Below are 20,005 nucleotides of genomic sequence, written 5' to 3'. Positions count from 1 at the left end.
GCTTCACGGAAGTGAGGTCTATAAGAGGAGTGGACCGTCTGGCCCTTGGAGGAAGGCCTCGGCCTATCTTCGGGCAAGCGCTGGGGTTTAGGATCTCCCAGGCCTTTAACAATTTTTTTTTCCAACTCCTCACCAAATAGGAGAAGGCCTTGAAGGAGAAACTTCACCAACCTTTGCTTAGAGGCCATGTCCGCTGCCCAATGTCGTAGCCAAATAAGACGGCGAGCCGCCACTGCTACTGCCAATTTGTTTAGCCGAAGCTCTGACAATATCATAAAGGGCAACAGCCAAAAAGGACAAGGCCGACTCCAGCCGCGGAGCCACATCCGAGAAGGGCTCCGCTCCATCTCTGGGCTGTTCCACTGCCTGTTGCAACCACGCCAGGCAGGCTCTAGCAGCATAACAACTGCATGCAGGTGCACCACAATCTGAAGGGGAATTAGCCCTTCTACGCTTTTCTTTATGCCAATTATCAAGGAAAATAGCCTCAGCGGGCAGTCCCAGGCCAGAATCCACCGGGGGGGACAATAGAAGTGGCCTCAGACGACCCTTGAGGGAGAGCTCTTTTCAGCATGTATGCTTTATGCAATAACAACACAAAATCAGGGGAGAAAAACTCGCCCTGGGCACCCAGATCCCGTCCGGGGCTAGCCGCTCCCTGAATAGCCTCAATTCGAGGTTCCCCCCCCCCCACCCCGGGCTCAGGGCTCTCCGTCTCTACGGAGGCTGCGCCATGCGGAGAATTCAAAATGGCGTCCACTGCCAGCTCTGAGCGGGAAGAATCATCGCTCGCCATGCTCGGGCCGGCTCTTACACATGTACAGCATGATTTACAGAGCCCCACTGCTGATTTGCGCTTGCCACACCAGGAACAGCGCTTTACATTCTCTGCAGCCATCACCGAAAACGGCGGGAAAATTCAAAATGGTGGTTTCGCGCCAAAAACGCCCCGATCGCGGGCCCACCCCGGAGCAGTTAGAAAACACTCTTACCTCACCGGACAGAGTATCACAGCTCCGGTCCCGTAGAAGAATCAAAGGAAAACCTCTGTTCCATTTTTTTTTTTTTTTAAACGCTGTGAGGAAAGCAGAGGTAATAAGAACTCCGGAGGCTGCGCCATGCGGAGAATTCAAAATGGCGTCCACTGCCAGCTCTGAGCGGGAAGAATCATCGCTCGCCATGCTCGGGCCGGCTCTTACACATGTACAGCATGATTTACAGAGCCCCACTGCTGATTTGCGCTTGCCACACCGGGAATAGCGCTTTACATTCTCTGCAGCCATCACCGAAAACAGCGGGAAAATTCAAAATGGCGGTTTCGCGCCAAAAACGCCCCATCGCGGGCCCACCCCGGAGCAGTTAGAAAACACTCTTACCTCATCGGACAGAGTATCACAGCTCCGGTCCCGTAGAAGAATCAAAGGAAAACCTCTGTTCCATTTTTTTAAAACGCTGTGAGGAAAGCAGAGGTAATAAGAACTCTGGAGGCTCAGATGAGTGGGAACGGCAGGGAAAGGCGAACCAATGTGCCTGCATCCACTGAGTGGGAAAGGACAGGGAAAAGCAAGCTAATATGTCCACATCCACAGGGGCATGGGTAAGGCAGGGAAAGGGCTAACCTATGTGCCTTCAAAGTGAAGCTGCTATAGCCTCTAACACCCCGGCTAACAACTGGCAAGCCAGGAGCCACCCCCAGGCAGATTTCTGATGCAGCTCGAAGAAGCTGCAGCCACCCTGCTTGGGGAGATAGAGAATACTAAAGAGGCAGTGGAGCTGGTTGGCCATGAGGCACTGTGAAAAGTTCAGTGCTCTCTATCTCCCCCTGGTGGTTGATGGACACAACCCATACGTAATGGCTTCATCTGCTTGATGACAAGGAAAGAATATTTTGTACTTTTTTGGGATCTTGCCAGGTATTTGGGACCTGGACTGGCCACTACTGGAAAGAGGGTGCTGGGCTTGATGGACCTTTGGTGTTTCTCAGTATGGTAATGCTTATGTATCCTCTTAAAAATAAAAAAAAAAATAAAAAAACCACACCTCTCTCAATGAAATGCACATCTAAAACAGAACTAAAAACAACAACAAAAAACCCTTTCATGAAATGCATATCTAAAGCATTAATTACAGTTGCATATCTAGTACATTGAAATTAAAAAGGATATCTCTCATCTAATACATTGAAACTAAAAAAAAAAACCCATCTCTTTCTCAAACAAAAAAGACTAACTGTTTCCTGAAGGAATAATAATGTGTTATTTTCTGAATTTCTAAAGACAGTCTGTTCCAGAGCTTAGCTTCCCTAATGGGCTCCCTGGTGGGCTAAATGAAGGTCTTATGGGGGTGGGGGAGGTGGGAATTTAGGTTTTAATAAGGGGAAAATTTTATTAATAAATAAAAACTTAAATACTGGAGGTTCTAGTAGGAGACTGCTTGTGAATATGTATGCTTCTTTATAAACGGATCAAACTAATTGCCATGGAAATATTTGTGATCATTTCTTTTTTTTCCTTGCTGAAATGTGTAGATAGCTTTTGTATTGTACTGTGGCATTTTTGTGATTTCCTCAATAAAGACCTCTTCAGAAAAAACAGATAAGTTATGTTTAGTTTTATGCATATTTTCAGCAATTATTGCACCACTGAACACTTCAATTTCTGACATAAGATACTTTCTTGCAGTTCCTTAATTCCAAGGGCATAATTTAAACTGTTTTGGCTTAAATTGTCAGTTTATTAAAATTTCCACATTGTACAGTTACCTTGATTATTGCAATAGAATTTTACAAAGCAAAAATTAACACATTACAAGTTATATGAGATTACTAGAACTGCTGCTAGTAAGGCTAACCCACCTGGTTTGGTTGTAAAATCCCATATTTGGTCTTCACAGATGAATTTTTTAAAGCTGGAGGAGCTTGTGAGAAGGATGGGCGAAGGCCCCGTGAAGGCAAATTCCGCAAACATATTAATCTTGCCACCAACATGATGCAACAGTAGATTCAGTGACTGAAATGACATAAGAAATTTGATTTTATTAAGTGCTTTTTTGTGCAGCTCTATCTATACTTTGTCTCCTTCAGAAAATTTTTTATGCATATTTCTTTTTTGCCACAATGGTTATACTTTTATTTCTAGGAACAGTTAAGTTTTTTGTTGTTTTTTTTTTTTTTAAATCCTCTTTATTAGGTGCAACCACCATACAGAAAAGGAAAAGAACACATAAGAAACACAGAAATACTGGACAAAACACATGCAGTTGATTCTGATTTACATGACCCTCCATAACGTCACAACACAACATCTTAACACTCATTTCAAAAATAACTTGTGGACACCCTGTACAATTTTCATCCCTGTTCCTCAACCTCTCACCAGAAAAACACACATAGCTAAAGGAACAAAAAGAGAGCTAATACACCAGAACTAGTGCAAGAAATCTCTACATCCAACAGCTATGTTATGTTACTACTATAGTAGGAATTATATAACAAACAAGATGAGTATAATCAAGAATAAATAGGAAGAGTAAACCTGAAGAGAGGACAGTGTTATTTATCAAGCGACTACAAGCTCTATGGGGAAGAAGAGTCCAATAAGGTTCCCAGAAGTTCTACAAAATGATCCAATTAGCTGCATTCCCATCACCCACAGTCCACCATTCAAAAAGAGCAAGTTCAAACAAGTAATGTCTTCACAGAGAAATATGCGGAGACTGCTGCAATCACCATTGAGTTAAAACCGCTTTCTTAGCCAAAAGCAAGGCCTTGGCTAGAAAAAGGCACTGCGCTTCTGTGTCCGGCAGCAGATAAGTAGTATTTTGGAATAAGAAACTTGTGGGCCCTCCTCCCCAAACATCTGGAAAGCCAACACCACACCTGGTGCCAAAAGACACAACACCAAAACATATGGCCAGAGTATCCGTATCCTGACCACTGCAAAGACAAGCTCCTGTCTCTAATATGGGCTTTAAAAGCCCTCCATGGAGAGACATAAGCTTGAAGCAAAAGTTTATACTCTTGTTCCCTAGTAACATGTATGCAGAGGTTTCTGTAATATTATGAAAAAAAAACCTAAGTCAATCAAGAGAAATGACAGTCCAAGTCTACAGCCCACACCCTCGCAAGATGGTTCAACAGATCTGCCAACAAATTAGTAAGAAAATGTACACAGTGACATAGCTGGGAAATACTTTCTCCCCCCCCCCCCCCCCCCCCCAATTGTAAGCATGAGGTTAATTGCTGGGCAAAGGAAGCATTAAGATGGTCAAGGGGCGGTATAGCTACATAATGCCTCAATTTCATAAAAACAAAATAATCTAAAACAGAAAGCTCTTACTTAAGCTTGCAAGTCAGAAAACAATTTACCCTCAAAAGCAAGAAAATCACCAATCCAACGCAAACCCCTCTGACCCCATGCCTTAAAAACAACTCCCCCCATGCCAGAAGGAAAATCAGGATTCCCCACCACAGCAAAGAAAAAGTGTGAGAAAAACCTATTACCCCTCAGGGACATACAGATGACCTTCCAAATAGTTCTCGTAAGTCCAAACAACATGATCCCTAAAGTCAGGAGTGGAGGAGTGGCCTAGTGGTTAGAGTGGTGGACTTTGGTCCTGGGGAACTGAGTTCGATTCCCGGCACAGGCAGCTCCTTGTAACTCTGGGCAAGTCACTTAACCCTCCATTGCCTGCCGCATTGAGCCTGCCATGAGTGGGAAAGCGCGGGGTACAAATGTAACTAAAATAAAATAAATAAAAATCTAGAACCAGAGAGCAAACAAAAGTGCTACTTCTGCCTCTACAGGGGTGAATCCAGCACCAAGCAACCAATCTCTTAGAAGTCGCTACCCACACCCCACATTGTATTGGAACAAATCTAGAAGCCCCAAATACTATCTTAGACGTGGGAAGCATAAGCGAGGTAAGAAGGATACGAACCCGCTATCCCTTCCAGAAAAAACAAATAAAAGTGCCCCACACAATCTCCTCAGATCATGTTCCAAGAGCCACACAGGCAGAGTCTGCAACAAACAGAGCCACTGAGGCACAATAAGCATATTACAGAGGAACACACTTCCTGTAAGGGCCAAGGGAAGATCCGCCCATAATTTAAAACAATCTAAAGACTTATGGAGCAAAGGCACCACACTCAACTCATAAGTTCTGTAAATTTGCAGGTATATAGGTTCCCAAGTATTTTTACTGAGCCGCTGGCCTCCTTTAACAGAAAATTAGCCCAGAACTACTCAATAGTCAAATGAGTGGGCAAAGCTTCAGACTTTTGAGTTTAAGGCCTGACAAGGTAGCAAAAGCCAGGTCCACAGACCATTATTAAAACAGAAGTCTTGGGGGAAAATCCACTGCTTATTTTTAGGATAAGCAGCATAAAATGTATTGTACTTTTTTGGGATCTTGCCAGGTACTTGTGACCTGGATTGGCCACTGTTGTAAAGTATTCTCCAAGGCCAATATTAGTTTTCAAACATTAACAGCATGCTTACCTTTCAGAAATACAACCTGGACTCCCACCCCCAACCCAGGGACATATGTAGCCAATCTACTCACCAAGATTTTAGCAAACTATTTAAGATCAACATTTATGAGAGAAATGGGCCTATAAGACTCAGGTAAGAGAGGGTCCAGGCTTAGGCAAAACTATAATCAGAGCCTGATTAGACCAAGGAAGAAAAACCCCACGCTGCACTGTGGAATCAAAATATGCCCCCTAAAGACCTGCTAGTTTAAAATTCAACATTTTTAAAAACTCTCTGCTAAACCCATCGGGGCCCAGTGATTTGTGAAACTTTAGTTTTTATAGCCTTCTGTCCAGAAATAGGTTCATTTAAATGAGCACTCTCTGCCTCCGATAGAGTTGGCACTCCACAGTCTCGCAAAAAAGACTGTATTTGCTCAGGAGTCCCCACAGCTTCAGCCCGGTAGAGGAAGCTGTAAAATTGCACAAACATTCCAGATGCATTTGCTCAATCACAAACTGACCCTGAACATCACACAACGAGGAAACCACCATAGGCCCAGACCAGTTTTTGGTAAGAACTTCCAATAACGTACCAGGTTTACTACCAAACCCATTTATAGTTATAAAAAAATAAATTTTTCTGGGCTCGCTTTTGAAGAGCATTCATTGCTACTTTTGGCTGGCCAAAAGAGTGCTTATTGTGAACAGTGGGGCGGTCCTGCACTAACCTTAACATCGTCACATGCCTCTCCAATTCTAACAGACGAGCTGCTAGCTGTTTTATTACACCTAGAGACACAAGCAATGATCACCTCCCTGATCACAGCCTTACCCTTGTCCCACACCAAAAGAGGAAGAGGATCAAAGGCATGAACCTCAATATTATGGACAAATTCATCCCATTTTTCCATAAGATACAGCCTAAAAGCATGGTCATAAAGATAAGCTGGAAAACACCATCTGGCCACCCCCCTTCCTTCTAAGGCTCCCCCCTAAGTTAGTAGTTATCCATTGGTAATGTGATCAGAGATCACCAGAGGCCCTATATCTACTGATAAGATTGTATGAAAAAAAAAAAAACCATTGGACACAAAAATATAATCAATTCGAGACATAGTATTATGTGCTTTAGAAATGCGAGTAAAATCTTTCTCCTACAGATATAAGGTCCCCCATGGGAACTACCAAATCCAAGCTAGTGAGAAAAACACAAAACCCATCATCTGAGTGTGGCCAACCTCTTTGCAAGCCAGCAGTAGTGTCTAAGCAAGGATCTAAAGCAGCATTGAAGTCTCCTATCAGAATTTTATAGGAACCTGCTACAGTGGTTAACTGTGCTAAAAACCTCCTGAAAAAAGTCTTCTTAGACTCACTGGGTGCATAAATAGAAGCAAGCTAACTGCTACCCAATGCAAAATACCATCTACAATAATATAACCCCCTCTGGATCTTTTATAACCTTTTGGGGCCCAAAAGGAATAGGCGTGTGAATTAACAAGGCCACCCCCACCTTGCTTGTAGGTGACGATGCATAAAAGTATTGTGCCACCCAAGAGCATTGTAATTTTTGATGTTGAGTCATTTGTTTCTTACAAACCTACTATCCCAGCCCCATGTCTAATCTCTACAAAATCTGGGACCTCTTTAACATAATTGATTCCAGGCACATTCCATTATAGAGAGAGAAAAAAAAAGTGAAAACCTAACAGACCATTGCCAGGAAGCCCAGCCTCCTTCCCAACAAATCCAGGAACCAGACAAAAGATACATATGCCCTGCCAAAAATATTCTTGTGTATGCTCCCATGATGAACAATCCCTACCAATCTCCCGCCTTCCCAACCCGCCCACATCACCCCATCCCAAAAGCTACACACCATCGATTAATGAACTTATCCCCCTCCCCCCCAGGCATATCACACAATCACCACACTCATCCCCCAACCACTTCCCATCACCTTAAAAAATAAAAGTCAAACAGACAATACCAATCACCTGACCAGAAGGAATCAAAAATAGGTGTAAAATTCAACAACACAAAACTCAGGACCACTAGATTAACAGTCTTTGTGGTGTGCTCCCAATCCAAGGACGCAACTGTTCACAGGAAAATCAGCAGACATGACATTAAAGAGATGTGTTAAAAAAAAAAAAAAAAAAGTTTACCCATCCAGTCTAATATTAAATTCGGAAATTACTGTTGAACTTGGAGCTTAGCTGCTTCACTGGTCTCAAGAACATGCACCTTGCCATTCCGCACTACATGCAACTTGGTTGGAAATTATAAGATGAAGTGCAGCTGTTTCTCCACTTACCCTCTGTGTAGTTGTGCAACTGAAGCAGAATAATCTTGGAAAAGCAGCACTCAGGGCCGGTCTTAGCAAGTGCGGGGCCCTGTGCAGACCAATTTGGTGGGGCCCCATCCTAGCCCCGCCCCCACCCCAATACTAAGATTACTCAATTTTTAGAAAAATTTTTATTTATGAAATTTCAAATAAAGACAAATGATGATAAACTTGTACAGAAAAGCTGATTGAAATAATAAGCACAATGCTATCATGAAACTCCCCTCCCCAGAAATTATTCAGTTCAAGTCCACTACAATTAGTAGTTCCAATTCTCATAACCCCGGGGGGGTCAGAGGTGCGGACACACAATCTTTCCACTGCAAAACACTATACACAAACTTGTGCAAACACACACTCATAACCTTACCAAACCATAACAGAACTAATTCCAAGGACAGGACGAGCTACAACCTTATGCGTGGAAAAGCAGCACTGTAATTACACCGGGCTCTAAAACACCAATACACTACTTCGTGAAAAAAAAAAAAAAAAGGGCTGCAAATACTACACGCTAGCAGGATACTGCACCTTGATCACACATGAAAAACACATGACAACAGATATGAAGGCAAAATACTGAACTGTTAAGTTACCTCAACAAGTCAGACTCAGCATGCAGCAATACTAGAAAAAATGAAACTTGCATGCAAAATATCACAGATGCACATTTCCAAAAGCTGACATATTCCAATTAATACATTCTGAATAAAATACTTTTTTCTACCTTTCTTGTCTGATCATTTAGTTTTTCTATTCGCTTTGGTCCCAGTGTCTTCTGTTTCATGCAGTGTCTTCTTTCCATTTGATACTTTTTCTCTCACCATGTCCACCATCCTCCTGTATCCTTATGTGTCCTGTCTACCATCTGTAGCCCTGTCCCTATCCTTTCTCCAGTTTCAGCATCTGCCTTCAAATTCAGCCCTTAAATTCAGCAATTTTCCCTCCATCCATATCCAGCATTTCTCCTCACTACCCTCCATCCATGTGCATCTACTTTCCTTCCCTCCATCCATGTCCAGCATTTCTCTTCTCTCCCTTCCCCGCCATCCATGTGCATCTCCTTTCTTTGTCTTTCCTTCCCTCCATTCCTGCCCAACATTTCTCCTCTTTCCCCTGCCCTCCATGTCCAGCAATTTCTCCTCACTCCCTGGGCCTTGCCCTCCCATGTTTGTCCATCGATGCTCCTCTCTCCTTCCCTTCTCCATCCAAATCAAGCAATTCTCCTCTCCCCCTCCCCCTCCATGTCCAGTAATTTCTCCTCTCTCCCTGGGCCCTGACCTCCCATCCTTGTCCATTGATGCTACTCTCTCCCCTTCCCTCCTCCATCCATCCATATCCAGCAATTCTCCTCCCTCCCCTCCATGTCCAGCAGTTTCTCCTCTCTCCCTGGGCCCTGCCCTCCCATCCTTGTCCATCTATCAATGCTCCTCTTTCCCTATCCCTCCCGCTCCCATGTCCACCTATTTAAATTTACCTCCGTTTCAGCAGCTGCGCATCAGTGAAAGCGCTGACGTCTCTCCACCAGCCTTCCCTTCGCTCGTTTGTTCGTTTCCTCAGTGCTCCGCCTTCTTCTGAAGTCATTTCCTTGAGGGCGGGACACAGAGGGAACGAGCGAAGGGAACGTTAGAAACGTCGGACAGCGCTTTCACTGACGCTGCGCAGCTGCTGTGACGTAAATTTAAATTCCGGAGCACCGGGATGGAGCGGAGGAGGCTGAGGCGCGCTGCGCGAGGCCCTATCCGGCCGCCTCGGTCTAAGACCGGCCCTGGCAGCACTCTCACGTTTTGAAATTTTACCTCCTGCATCGCTCTATACCTTTGCAAAACCTGTTCCAGGCCCATCATAATTCTAGGCCTGGCCGCATCCTCGATAAAATCTGCCCACATGGTGGGCACCCTCAATACGCACAGGCCTCCCGGGACAAATCTTACACAATCTCTGTAGTAAACCAGTTTTCCAACAGTCCCAATACAGCTTTGTCTTTCAGTGACTCCGGAATTCCCACCAGTCATATGTTTGTTTGGTTTTTTGGGGGGGTTTTGCCGGGTTCTTGAAGCCTGGGTTGGCCGCTGTCGAAGACAGGATGCTGGGCTTGATGGACCCTTGGTCTTTTCCCAGTATGGCGGTGCTTATGTACCTACCTTTGGAAAGGGAGAGAAAAGATTGCGAAGTACTGAAAATGTCAATACCTGGCTCAAAGCCTGGTGTCAGCAAGAAGGATTTAGGTACATAGGAGGATGGGGCAATACATGGAAAAACAAAAGACTATATTGTAACGATGGGCTGCACCTCACTGTGGCAGGAAAAAAAAAATCCTTGGGGAAAAATTTAGACAATATATTTCTAGGTATTTAAACTAGAAGGCAGGGGTGGCATATGGAAGCAGGTCACTTCAAGTGGTCACCCCCAGCTAAAGCTAAAAGACAAGATGCGACAGTAGAAAAAGCAATGAAAACAATCTTAGCAAATCACTTCTTACCAACACAGCAGGAAGCAGACTAAACGAAAAACTAAACAGAAGACAAAAATGCCACTGAAATGTAGATGGAAAGTGATGACCACAAATGCTCGCAGCCTAAGCAATAAAGTTCATGACCCGCAAGCCCTGATGTTAAAGGCAGACGTAGACATTGTCGCAATCACAGAGACATGGCTCAATGATTCCCATGGATGGGATGCAAACGCACCAGGCTATAACCTATTTAGGAAGGATAAAGATGGTTGTAAAAGTGGAGGAGTAGAGCAACTGAAATAATAGAGGCCTGGGGAAAGGAAAAAGCGATATGGATCACCTTAAAAAGAGATGGCAGAACCTCTGTCCACATGGGTGTAGTCTACAGACCTCCAACACAATCAGAGGAACTAGATAAAGAGCTGATTACAGATATCCAAAATTTGGGAAAGAAAAGAGAGGTGCTATTGCTGGGAGTAGATTAGAAAGTTCCATCTGCGGAATCGGAAACAAGTAGAGAGATCGTGGATGTTTTTCAAAGTGCTCTGATCAGACAAATGGTGACAAAACCCACGAGGGAGGGAGCAACGCTGGATCTGGTGCTCACAAATGGGGATAGTGTGTCAAATGTCCGAGTGGGTGCTCACTTGGACAGCAGTGACCATCAAACAGTTTGGTTTGATATTAACAGCTGAACTGGAGGGCAGCCACAAAACTCAAAGTCCTGGAATTCGAGAATGCTGACTTTAGTAAAATGGCGGAATACCTGAGGAAAGAGCTGATGGACTGGGAGAACAAACGAGAAGTGGAAGGGCAGTGGTCCAAGCTGATGGAAGCTATAAATATGGCCACAAACTTCTATGTAAGGAGAGTAAATAAAAGCAAGAGAAAAAGGAAACCAATATGGTTCTCCAAGCAAGTGGCTGAGAAAATAAAGGCTAAAGAGTTGGCGTTCATGAAATACAGAAAAACTCAAGAAGAGGAACACTGAGAAGAATACCGGATGAAACTGAAAGAAGCCAAGAGAGAGATACGTCTCGCGAAAGCACAAGAACAAATGGCAAGAAATGTAAGGGGGGCAACAAAAATGTCTTCAGGTATATTAGTGAAAGGAGGAAGACAAAAAAGGAAATTGTGAGACTGAAAGATGCTATGAACCACTATGTGGATAATGATGAAGAAAAAGCAAAATTTGCTAAATACTTTTGTTCTGTTTTCACTGAAGAAAATCCTGGAGGAGGACCACGATTGACTGGCAAAAGTACATACGAGAATGGATTGGATATAGCATCGTTCACAGAAGCAAGTGTGTATGAACCTGAAAATCTAAAGGTGGACAAAGCCACGGGACCGGATGGGATCCACCCCAGGATATTGAGAGAGCTCAGAGAGGTTCTGGCGGGTCCTCTTAAAGATTTAATAAATCCTTGGAGACGGGAGAGGTTACGTGGGATTGGAAAACAGAGCGGATGTGGTCCCTCTTCACAGAAGTGGCGATAGGGAAGAAGCTGGAAACTACAGGCCAGTAAGCCTCACTTCAGTTATTGGAAAAGTAATGGAAGCGATGCTGAAAGAAAGAAAAGTGAATTTCCTGGAAGCCAATAAGTTGCAAGATCCGAGACAACATGGTTTTACCAAAGGTAAAATTGTTCCAAACGGATCTCACTGAATTCTTTGACTGGGTGACCACAGAACTGAATCAGGAATGTGCTATAGATGTAATCTACTTAGATTTCAGCAAAGCTTTTGACACAGTTCCCCACAAGAGGATCTTAAATACACTTGACAGGTTGGATAGGACCCAACGTGGTGAACTGGTTGACGGAGAGACACCAGAGGGTGGTGGTTAATGGAGTTCACTCGGATGAGGGAAAGGTGAGTAGCGGAGTGCCTCAGGGATCGGTGCTGGGGGCGATTCTGTTCAATATATTTCTGAGTGACATTGCCGAAGGGTTAGAAGGTAAAGTTTGCCTTTTTGCGGATGACACCAAGATTTGAAACAGAGTGGACACTCCAGAGGGCGTGGAAAACATGAAAAAGGATCTGCAGAAGCTAGAAGAATAGTATAAGGTTTGGCAATTTAAAATTCAATGCAAAGAAATGGAAAGTGATGCACTTAGCGCGTAGAAATCCACGGGAGATGTATGTGTTAGGTGGTGAGAGTCTGATATGTAAGACAGGGAGAGGGATTGTGTGGTAATAGTATCTGAGGATCTGAAGGCAATGAAATAGTGTGACAAGGCGGTGACTGTAGCCAGAAGGTTGCTAGGTTGTATAGAGAGAGGTGTGTTCAGCAGAAGAAAGGAGGTGTTGATGCCCCTGTACAAGTCATTGGTGAGGCCACACCTGGAGTATTGTGTTCAGTTTTGGAGGCCGTATCTTAGAACTGAAGCAGTGCAAAGAAAAGCTACAAAAATGGTAGGAGATTTGCGTTACAAGACGTAGGAGGAGAGACTTGCTGACCCGAACATGTATACCCTGGAGGAAAGGAGAAACAGGAGTGATATGATACAGACATTCAAGTATTTGAAAGGTATTAATCCACAAACAAACCTTTTCCAAAGTTGGGAAGGCAGTAGAACTAGAGGACATGAAATGAGGTTGAAGGGGGGCAGACTCAAGAAAAATGTCAGGAAGTATTTTTTCACGGAGTGGTGGATACTTGGAATGCCATCCCGTGAGAGGTGGTGGAGATGAAAACAGTAACAGAATTCAAAAATGCATGGGCTAAACATAAAGGAATCCTGTTCAGAAGAAATGGATCCTCAGAAGCTTAGCAGAGATTGGGTGGCAGCGCCAGTGGTTGGGAGGCGGGGCAGACTTCTACAGTCTGTGCCCTGAAAATGACAGATACAAATCAAGGTCAGGTATACATATAAAGTAGTACATATAAGTTTATCTTGTTAGGCAGACTGGATGGACCGTACAGGTCTTTCTCTGCCGTCATCTACTATGTTACTATGAGGCATATTTTCAAAGCACTTAGCCTTCCAAAGTTCCATAGAAACCTATGGAACTTTGGAAGGCTAAGTGCTTTGAAAATATGCCACTCAACTGTAAACATTTATTTCTATTAATAGCATTTGTACGTACTACACATATTACTAAAACATTGTTCAGTACATAGAGTATAGCTTTCATTTATGTTAACCGCATTTTAGTTAAATCATACTGCTGCTCTCACTTACCACCCTGTAAGTACCTGCAGCTCCTTGTGACGCTGGCCAAGTCACTTAATCCTCTACTGTCCCATGTACAACACAGAAAAAATAACTGCATTAGTATATGTAACCCACTTTGGTTGTACCAACAGAAAGGCAGTTACCTCCTCTTGCTAGAGAACTCAGTGAAACAAGAGTCTCCTCAAACTCAAAATGAAAATTCAGGGCTACTCTGACCAAATATTGTGTTTTAGGACTATTCCTTTAATAAAGGCTCGATAAAGATCCAAATTATTCTCAAATCATACATATTTGATATGTTATGCAAAATTAAAGCACATTTTTTTGATCTGAAAGATAATAGGCTGATTTGGTCTTTACCTTCAGACATGAATAATGCTTTTTTTAGCCTGGTAGTCTCTCCTTCCCTACTAGCCTAATTAGAATTGGTGCTGGGAGTCTAGTATTATGAACTTCCACTCACAACTAACCTGATTAATTTTGGCTAAAAACTGTTTTGGTACGAATGTTTACCTAATTTTAAGATGCGTATGCAACTAAGTTGAAGCATCAAGAACATGACATCTGAAAGAACATCTGCAGAAAATAGTCCTACCCATGCTTAAAGGCCATAAATAATTCTTAGAATAATCAAAATAGACAAATAAGTGGGCTAAACGTATTTTTTAAAAAAATTATGTCTTGATATAAAGCCAAAGTGTGGCATTTCTGTGATCAAATATCTGATAAACATTTATCCAATGGACAGTGAAGGGAAATACAAGCTTCACAGTGAATACAGGCGTAAAAGAATGCATGGTCATTGTTTGTACACTTGAGGACAGACCTACACTTGGTCCTTAGAACAAAACCTGTCCATAAAACCCCGTTTCTTCAGAGATTAAGTCACGCATTCGGCTGCCCTCACACTCTCACAGACCGAATACCCCTCCACACAGCATTCAGGACCACTCTCTCCTCCCTGTCCGCGATTCGACATCGTACCCACCCCTTAAACTGATACGTGAAGTCGTCTACAGCTTTCTTTCTCCGGCGCGCCGTGTTCCTTATGACTCGCACTGTCGCACAACTTCCTCTCTCTCCCTCGAAAGGCCTGCAGGAAGGAAACAGGAAGTTGCGTCAGAGGAGAACACGCGAGAGCATTGGCAAGGTCAAGGAACTTCAGCATAACACCGGAGAAAGCGAACGGGGTTTGCGGGAATGGAAGCAGGCAGGCACTACCTCCTTCTTTCTTCAGCAATAGCTCAATGGAGCTGCACTTACTCTCTGCCCGGTCTGAAGCTCACACCAAGTAGGTTTATTGAAGGCCGCAATAACACAAGAAGGTTTTATGACAGCATCAGAGGTCACCTCACCTGAAGTACTGGCGCATGCGTATGGCGATGCCCACATGCACCTGCTGTGAGTTACGGTGATCCTCGCAAGGAGGTTGAAGAAAACATGAGACGGGGTGTTCCTATCTAGTCCATTTTACGGGCTGAAGCCAGTAGGCGGAGCTTGCTGTTTTAGTTTGCCCAAAACAATAGTCGGTGGCGCTATTGAAAACTATAGCAATAGCAGGAGACAGACCTAATCCAGTTGGATAGGTAGTGCCTTAAAAGATGGCGGACAAAAGATTTTTTTCATTTTTTTTTTTTACTTATGTGACAGCTTTTTAATTTATTTTAAAGCTTCCCATATGTAGACGAAAAATATAGAGAAATAAAAATTGAATATCACCTAAAATAGCTTCATAAATTATTGTAACTGGTAGAAGCAGCAGTTATAATCTCTGCATTTTGTGTTCATTTTTCTACACTGTTTTATACAAATACAGATGGCCAAATTTCAGCGAGGATATCCTGTTTCCTGATTGGTTCATCTTAAAGGTTGTTGTAATCTGCTTTGGGAAGCCATGAGTTTTAAAGATGGAATAACAGACTGCAATTAAATGGAAGTAAAATTAAGCTCTCCTTTCATTGAGGCACATGGAATCACATCTTCACCTCATCTGTTATGTAGAAGTTTACATTTTAGATACACAAATGGATTATTCTGTTTTAGGCATGTTTCAGGGACAAATTGTTTTATAAGTCAAAATAAAAATAATTTGTTTAAACATAACTAAATGGGCTATAAACCCCCTAATGCAGTCCATTCTTTTTCTTATATTTTGTTCTTGTGATGGCTTATACGGTGCCAAAATTGAAAACTTATCTCGTCTATCAGGTCAATAATAAAAGGAGCTTATTGTGAACACTATCCACCTTCAAAGGTTGTTTTCTGGCTGTACATGAGGAATTGTGATATTGCATAATAAGTGTATGTTTGTGACCCTAGTCACAACCAAAAATCAAAATAGTGACCCAATCAAATTTCAAAAATATGTATAAATGACAAGAATGTGCATCAAAGGAAGGAAAAACCTTCCAAGGGCTCCAGATCAACCAATCTACAGAGCTAAAGACAATCACAATGATCTGTTCTTCAACTACGGCTTAAAAACCTTCCCAGTATTTAAAGAGTTACTGTGTAAGTTAAATCAAACTGTGTGTGGCTTATCACAATCCTTCAATATAAACAGCATCAAATAGTGACACGCATTGTACAGTGCTTGAATTTACTACTGTATAAATCCAATAAAGCAGAGATTCAAAAACTTAGGTGTCTGTACTTAAACTCAAAGGACTCAGCAAGTCATCTCTCCTGTATTCAATCAGTCCCCCAGAACAACATTGGCCAGTGTTTTGCTTTGCTCAAACTTGCTCTGCTGCTTCAGTGTCGTGAAATTCGGGGCAAGCAGTTCCTTGTTTAGTGCCCTGATCAGATGAACAGATCATTCCATATCATCATGCTGATCAATCCATAGACTGGTGGGTTGTGTCCATCTACCAGCAGGTGGAGATAGAGAGCAATCCTTTTGCCTCCCTATATGTGGTCATGTGCTGCCGGAAATTCCTCAGTATGTTCTCTATCTCAGCAGGTGGTGGTCACACACAGCAGCAGCTCTGGCTAGGTCTCCAAGCCTAATTTTTAGGTTTTGTTGAGTACCTGGGGTTGAGGGCTCTTCTTGAGCAACTGCAAACCTGGTGGCGCCAGGTCCCTCCTTTTCTCCCCCCTCCCGCTGGCTCCGTTAAAAAAAAAAAAAAAAATTTTTTTGAACGTCCTTAAGGGCGTTTATTTCGACGTTTATTTAAACGTTTATTGCAGCTACTCACTGGGACACCAGGTCGTTACAGCTCGGAGCGAGAAGCAGGTAATTTTTACCTTTTTATAGCGGGCAGGGGGTTCCCCGATCGATCTCCACGTGGCCTATGGCGTCGGAGGGCGAGGGCGCGAAGAATCGCTCCCCGGACCGCGTGTGCGCTTCTAGTGGGGATGCGGGGGTCTTAAAGTCTGACTCGCCCTTGTTGGGTGTCAGTTCGGAGGCCGGTCAGTGTCCCGGGTCTTCCTCCGGTGCGGCGGTTTTTCCCGCCATAAACGCCCATCCCCCGCTGCTCGCCTCCGCCATCTTGGCCGGCCACGCTGCTCGGACGGCTTCTTCTTGGGCCGCCCTTGAGCTGGGAGACGTTAATGCCATGGCCGCCCTTGATTTGGGCGACGGCAAAAAAGCGGCTAAAGTTAAGCGCCGTTCTTCCCGCGTGGCTCCTTCGCGGAGTGTCGCGCCGGATGCCATCTTGGATGCGCAGCATGTTTCTCCCCCGCTCTTGCGAGCGCCAGTTGAGGGTGCGTCTAGGGCTGTGGCCCAGGCGGCTGAAGTGCACAGTCTGGGGGGTTTCTCCCCCGAGTTTATTTTGCTGCTGCATCAGGCCTTCCTTATGCAGAACGCTGCCCCTTCTCCCTTGTCCGATAAAGGGGTTGAGGCCTCCGGAATTAAACGCCCTCGGGTGGATTCCCAGGCCTTAGAGGACTTTGTCTCCTCTGATGTAGATGAGGGCAGCGTATCTGAGTTCTCCCAACGGTCCTTTGCGGATTCCTTGGAGGAGACGGATTCCCGCTCAGATGGAGCGGATGACCCCTCTGCAGCGCGGATCTTTCGCTCAGAGGATTTGCCCAACCTGTTACTGCAGGCCATGAGCATTTTGAAGATTTCCTCTCCAGAGGACGTCTCTCCCTCAGCCCCTGTTGGCTCCGCCATTATGCTGGGGACGAAGCGCCCGCCTAGAACCTTCCACGTGCATGATGCCATGCACACCTTAATTTCGGCTCAATGGGATGTCCCGGAAGCGAGCCTCAAAGTGGCTAGGGCTATGTCCCGCCTCTATCCTTTGCCTGAAAGTGAACGGGAAGCCTTTCTTTGGCCTACCGTGGATTCTTTAATCACTGTGGTGACTAAGAAAACGGTGTTGCCGGTGGAAGGTGGCACGGCCCTAAAGGACGCCCAAGACAGAAGATTGGAGGCGGCCTTAAGGTCGTCCTTCGAGGCGGCTGCCTTAAGTTTGCAGGCCTCAGTTTGCGGCTCCTATGTGGCCAGGGCGTGCCTGACGATTGTGCAGCGGGCTTCCCCCTCGGATCCTTCCTTGAGAGCTGATTGGCCGGCCCTGGAATCGGGCTTGGCTTATTTGGCAGACTTACTGTATGATGTCTTGAGAGCCTCGGCTAAAGGTATGGCTCAGACATGCTCTGCGCGGCGGTGGCTTTGGCTGAAACATTGGTCTGCTGACCACGCCTCTAAGTCCCGCCTGGCTAAGTTGCCTTTTAAAGGCAAGCTGCTCTTTGGGGTCGAGCTGGACAAAATTGTGACCGATCTCGGCACGTCTAAGGGCAAGAGGTTACCAGAGGTCAGGGCTCGGGCCAGTGCTCGCCCCGGTATCTCCAGAGGACGGTTTCAGGAAGCCCGTCGGTACCGCCCGGGCAAGTCGGGCTCCTCTGCCCCCTCTTCCTTCAAGAGGAATTTCTCCCCCAAGCAGCATTCCTTTCGCAGAGACCGCCGTCCCGGAGGTACGCCCTCCGGTCCTCCCCCAGGGTCTCGTACCCAATAACGGGGTCCTGGTCCATGGCCCAGTGCAGATTGGAGGACGCCTGTCCTCGTTTCTGGGCGAGTGGACCAGGGTAACTTCAGACGCTTGGGTGCTGGAAGTCATCAGAGACGGCTACAAGCTAGAGTTCTGCCGACCCTTAAGAGTCGGGTTTGTACTCTCTCCCTGCAAGTCTCCGGTCAAAGCTGTGGCAGTGCAGCAGACCTTGGACAATCTGATCCGCCTGGGTGCGGTCGTTCCGGTGCCAGAAAATCAGCTTGGCAAGGGACGTTACTCCATTTACTTTGTGGTACCAAAGAAAGGAGGTTCTGTACGGCCTATCCTCGACCTCAAAGGGGTCAATCGGGCCTTGAAAGTTCGGCACTTTCGCATGGAGACTCTCCGCTCTGTTATAGCGGCAGTGAAGGCAGGGGAGTTCCTGGCATCCTTGGACATCAAGGAAGCGTACTTGCATATTCCCATCTGGCCTCCTCATCAACGCTTTCTGCGTTTTGCAGTCCTGGGCCGACACTTCCAGTTCAGAGCCCTCCCGTTCGGGTTGGCTACTGCTCCGCGGACCTTCTCCAAAGTAATGGTGGTCATCGCGGCCTTCCTGCGAAAGGAAGGAGTACAAGTCCATCCTTATCTGGACGACTGGTTGATCCGAGCCCCCTCTTATGCAGAGTGCGGCAAAGCTGTGGACCGAGTGATTGCTCTTTTGAGCTCCCTGGGGTGGATCATCAACTGGGAGAAAAGCCAGCTGCGCCCGACTCAGTCCCTGGAGTATCTGGGAGTTCGATTCGACACCCAAGTAGGCAGAGTGTTCCTGCCGGACAATCGGATTGTCAAACTTCAGGCTCAGGTGGACCAGTTCCTAGTAGCCTCTCCGCTTCGGGCTTGGGACTATGTGCAGCTGTTGGGCTCTATGACGGCCACGATGGAAGTAGTGCCCTGGGCCAGGGCTCTTATGAGACCACTACAACACTCTCTGCTGCAGCGCTGGACTCCGGTGTCGGAGGATTATGCTGTGCGCCTTCCCTTGGACCCAGCAGTGCGCAAGGCGCTGAGCTGGTGGCTGAAGACAGACAAGTTGTCTGCAGGGATGCCTCTTGTGACCCCGGAGTGGATTGTCGTCATGACGGACGCCTCTTTGACGGGCTGGGGAGCCCACTGCTTGGGAAGGACAGCGCAGGGGCTCTGGTCTCCTGCAGAGGCAAAGTGGTCTATCAACCTCCTGGAACTCAGAGCCATTCGGTTGGCGCTTTTGGAGTTCCTCCCGGTACTGGCGTTGAAGCCAGTACGGGTCCTGTCGGACAACGCCACGGCTGTGGCCTATGTCAACCGCCAGGAAGGTACCAAGAGCGCCCCTCTAGCCAAGGAAGCCATGAATCTATGCCAGTGGGCGGAAGCGAACCTGGAACAGCTGTCAGCGGCCCACATTGCCGGAGTCATGAATGTCAAGGCGGACTTTCTCAGTCGCCATACCTTGGATCCCGGAGAGTGGCAGTTATCGGCTCAGGCGTTCTTGGACATCACGAAGCGCTGGGGCCAGCCGAGCCTAGATCTGATGGCGTCATCGGCCAATTGCCAAGTGCCGCGCTTTTTCAACAG

The 20,005-nt window shown here is 45.6% G+C and overlaps 1 protein-coding gene across 3 annotated transcripts in view; it reads right to left on the bottom strand.

Moving 5' to 3' along the window:
- Positions 1-14,809, bottom strand: part of GHITM (growth hormone inducible transmembrane protein) — a 59,559-nt gene extending 44,750 nt beyond the window's left edge. Inside the window, exons 1-3 of one of the 3 annotated variants that reach the window (XM_030203283.1) lie at positions 14,721-14,737; positions 14,446-14,550; positions 2,855-3,008 (exon numbers count right to left, since the gene is read on the bottom strand). In XM_030203283.1, coding sequence (XP_030059143.1) covers positions 2,855-2,986 — 132 coding nt within the window. In that variant the 5' untranslated portion in view covers positions 2,987-3,008; positions 14,446-14,550; positions 14,721-14,737. Of the gene's footprint in view, positions 1-2,854; positions 3,009-14,445; positions 14,551-14,720 lie in introns of those variants that run through there. The other 2 variants (XM_030203284.1, XM_030203285.1) reach the window with 2 other exon arrangements.
- Between the last annotated feature and the right edge of the window lie 5,196 nt (positions 14,810-20,005).

The sequence above is a fragment of the Microcaecilia unicolor genome, chromosome 5 (genome assembly GCF_901765095.1).
Source record: "Microcaecilia unicolor chromosome 5, aMicUni1.1, whole genome shotgun sequence".
Lineage (NCBI taxonomy): Eukaryota > Metazoa > Chordata > Amphibia > Gymnophiona > Siphonopidae > Microcaecilia > Microcaecilia unicolor.
Note: the sequence above shows the minus strand (reverse complement) of the source record. Positions and strands in the feature narration are given on the sequence as shown.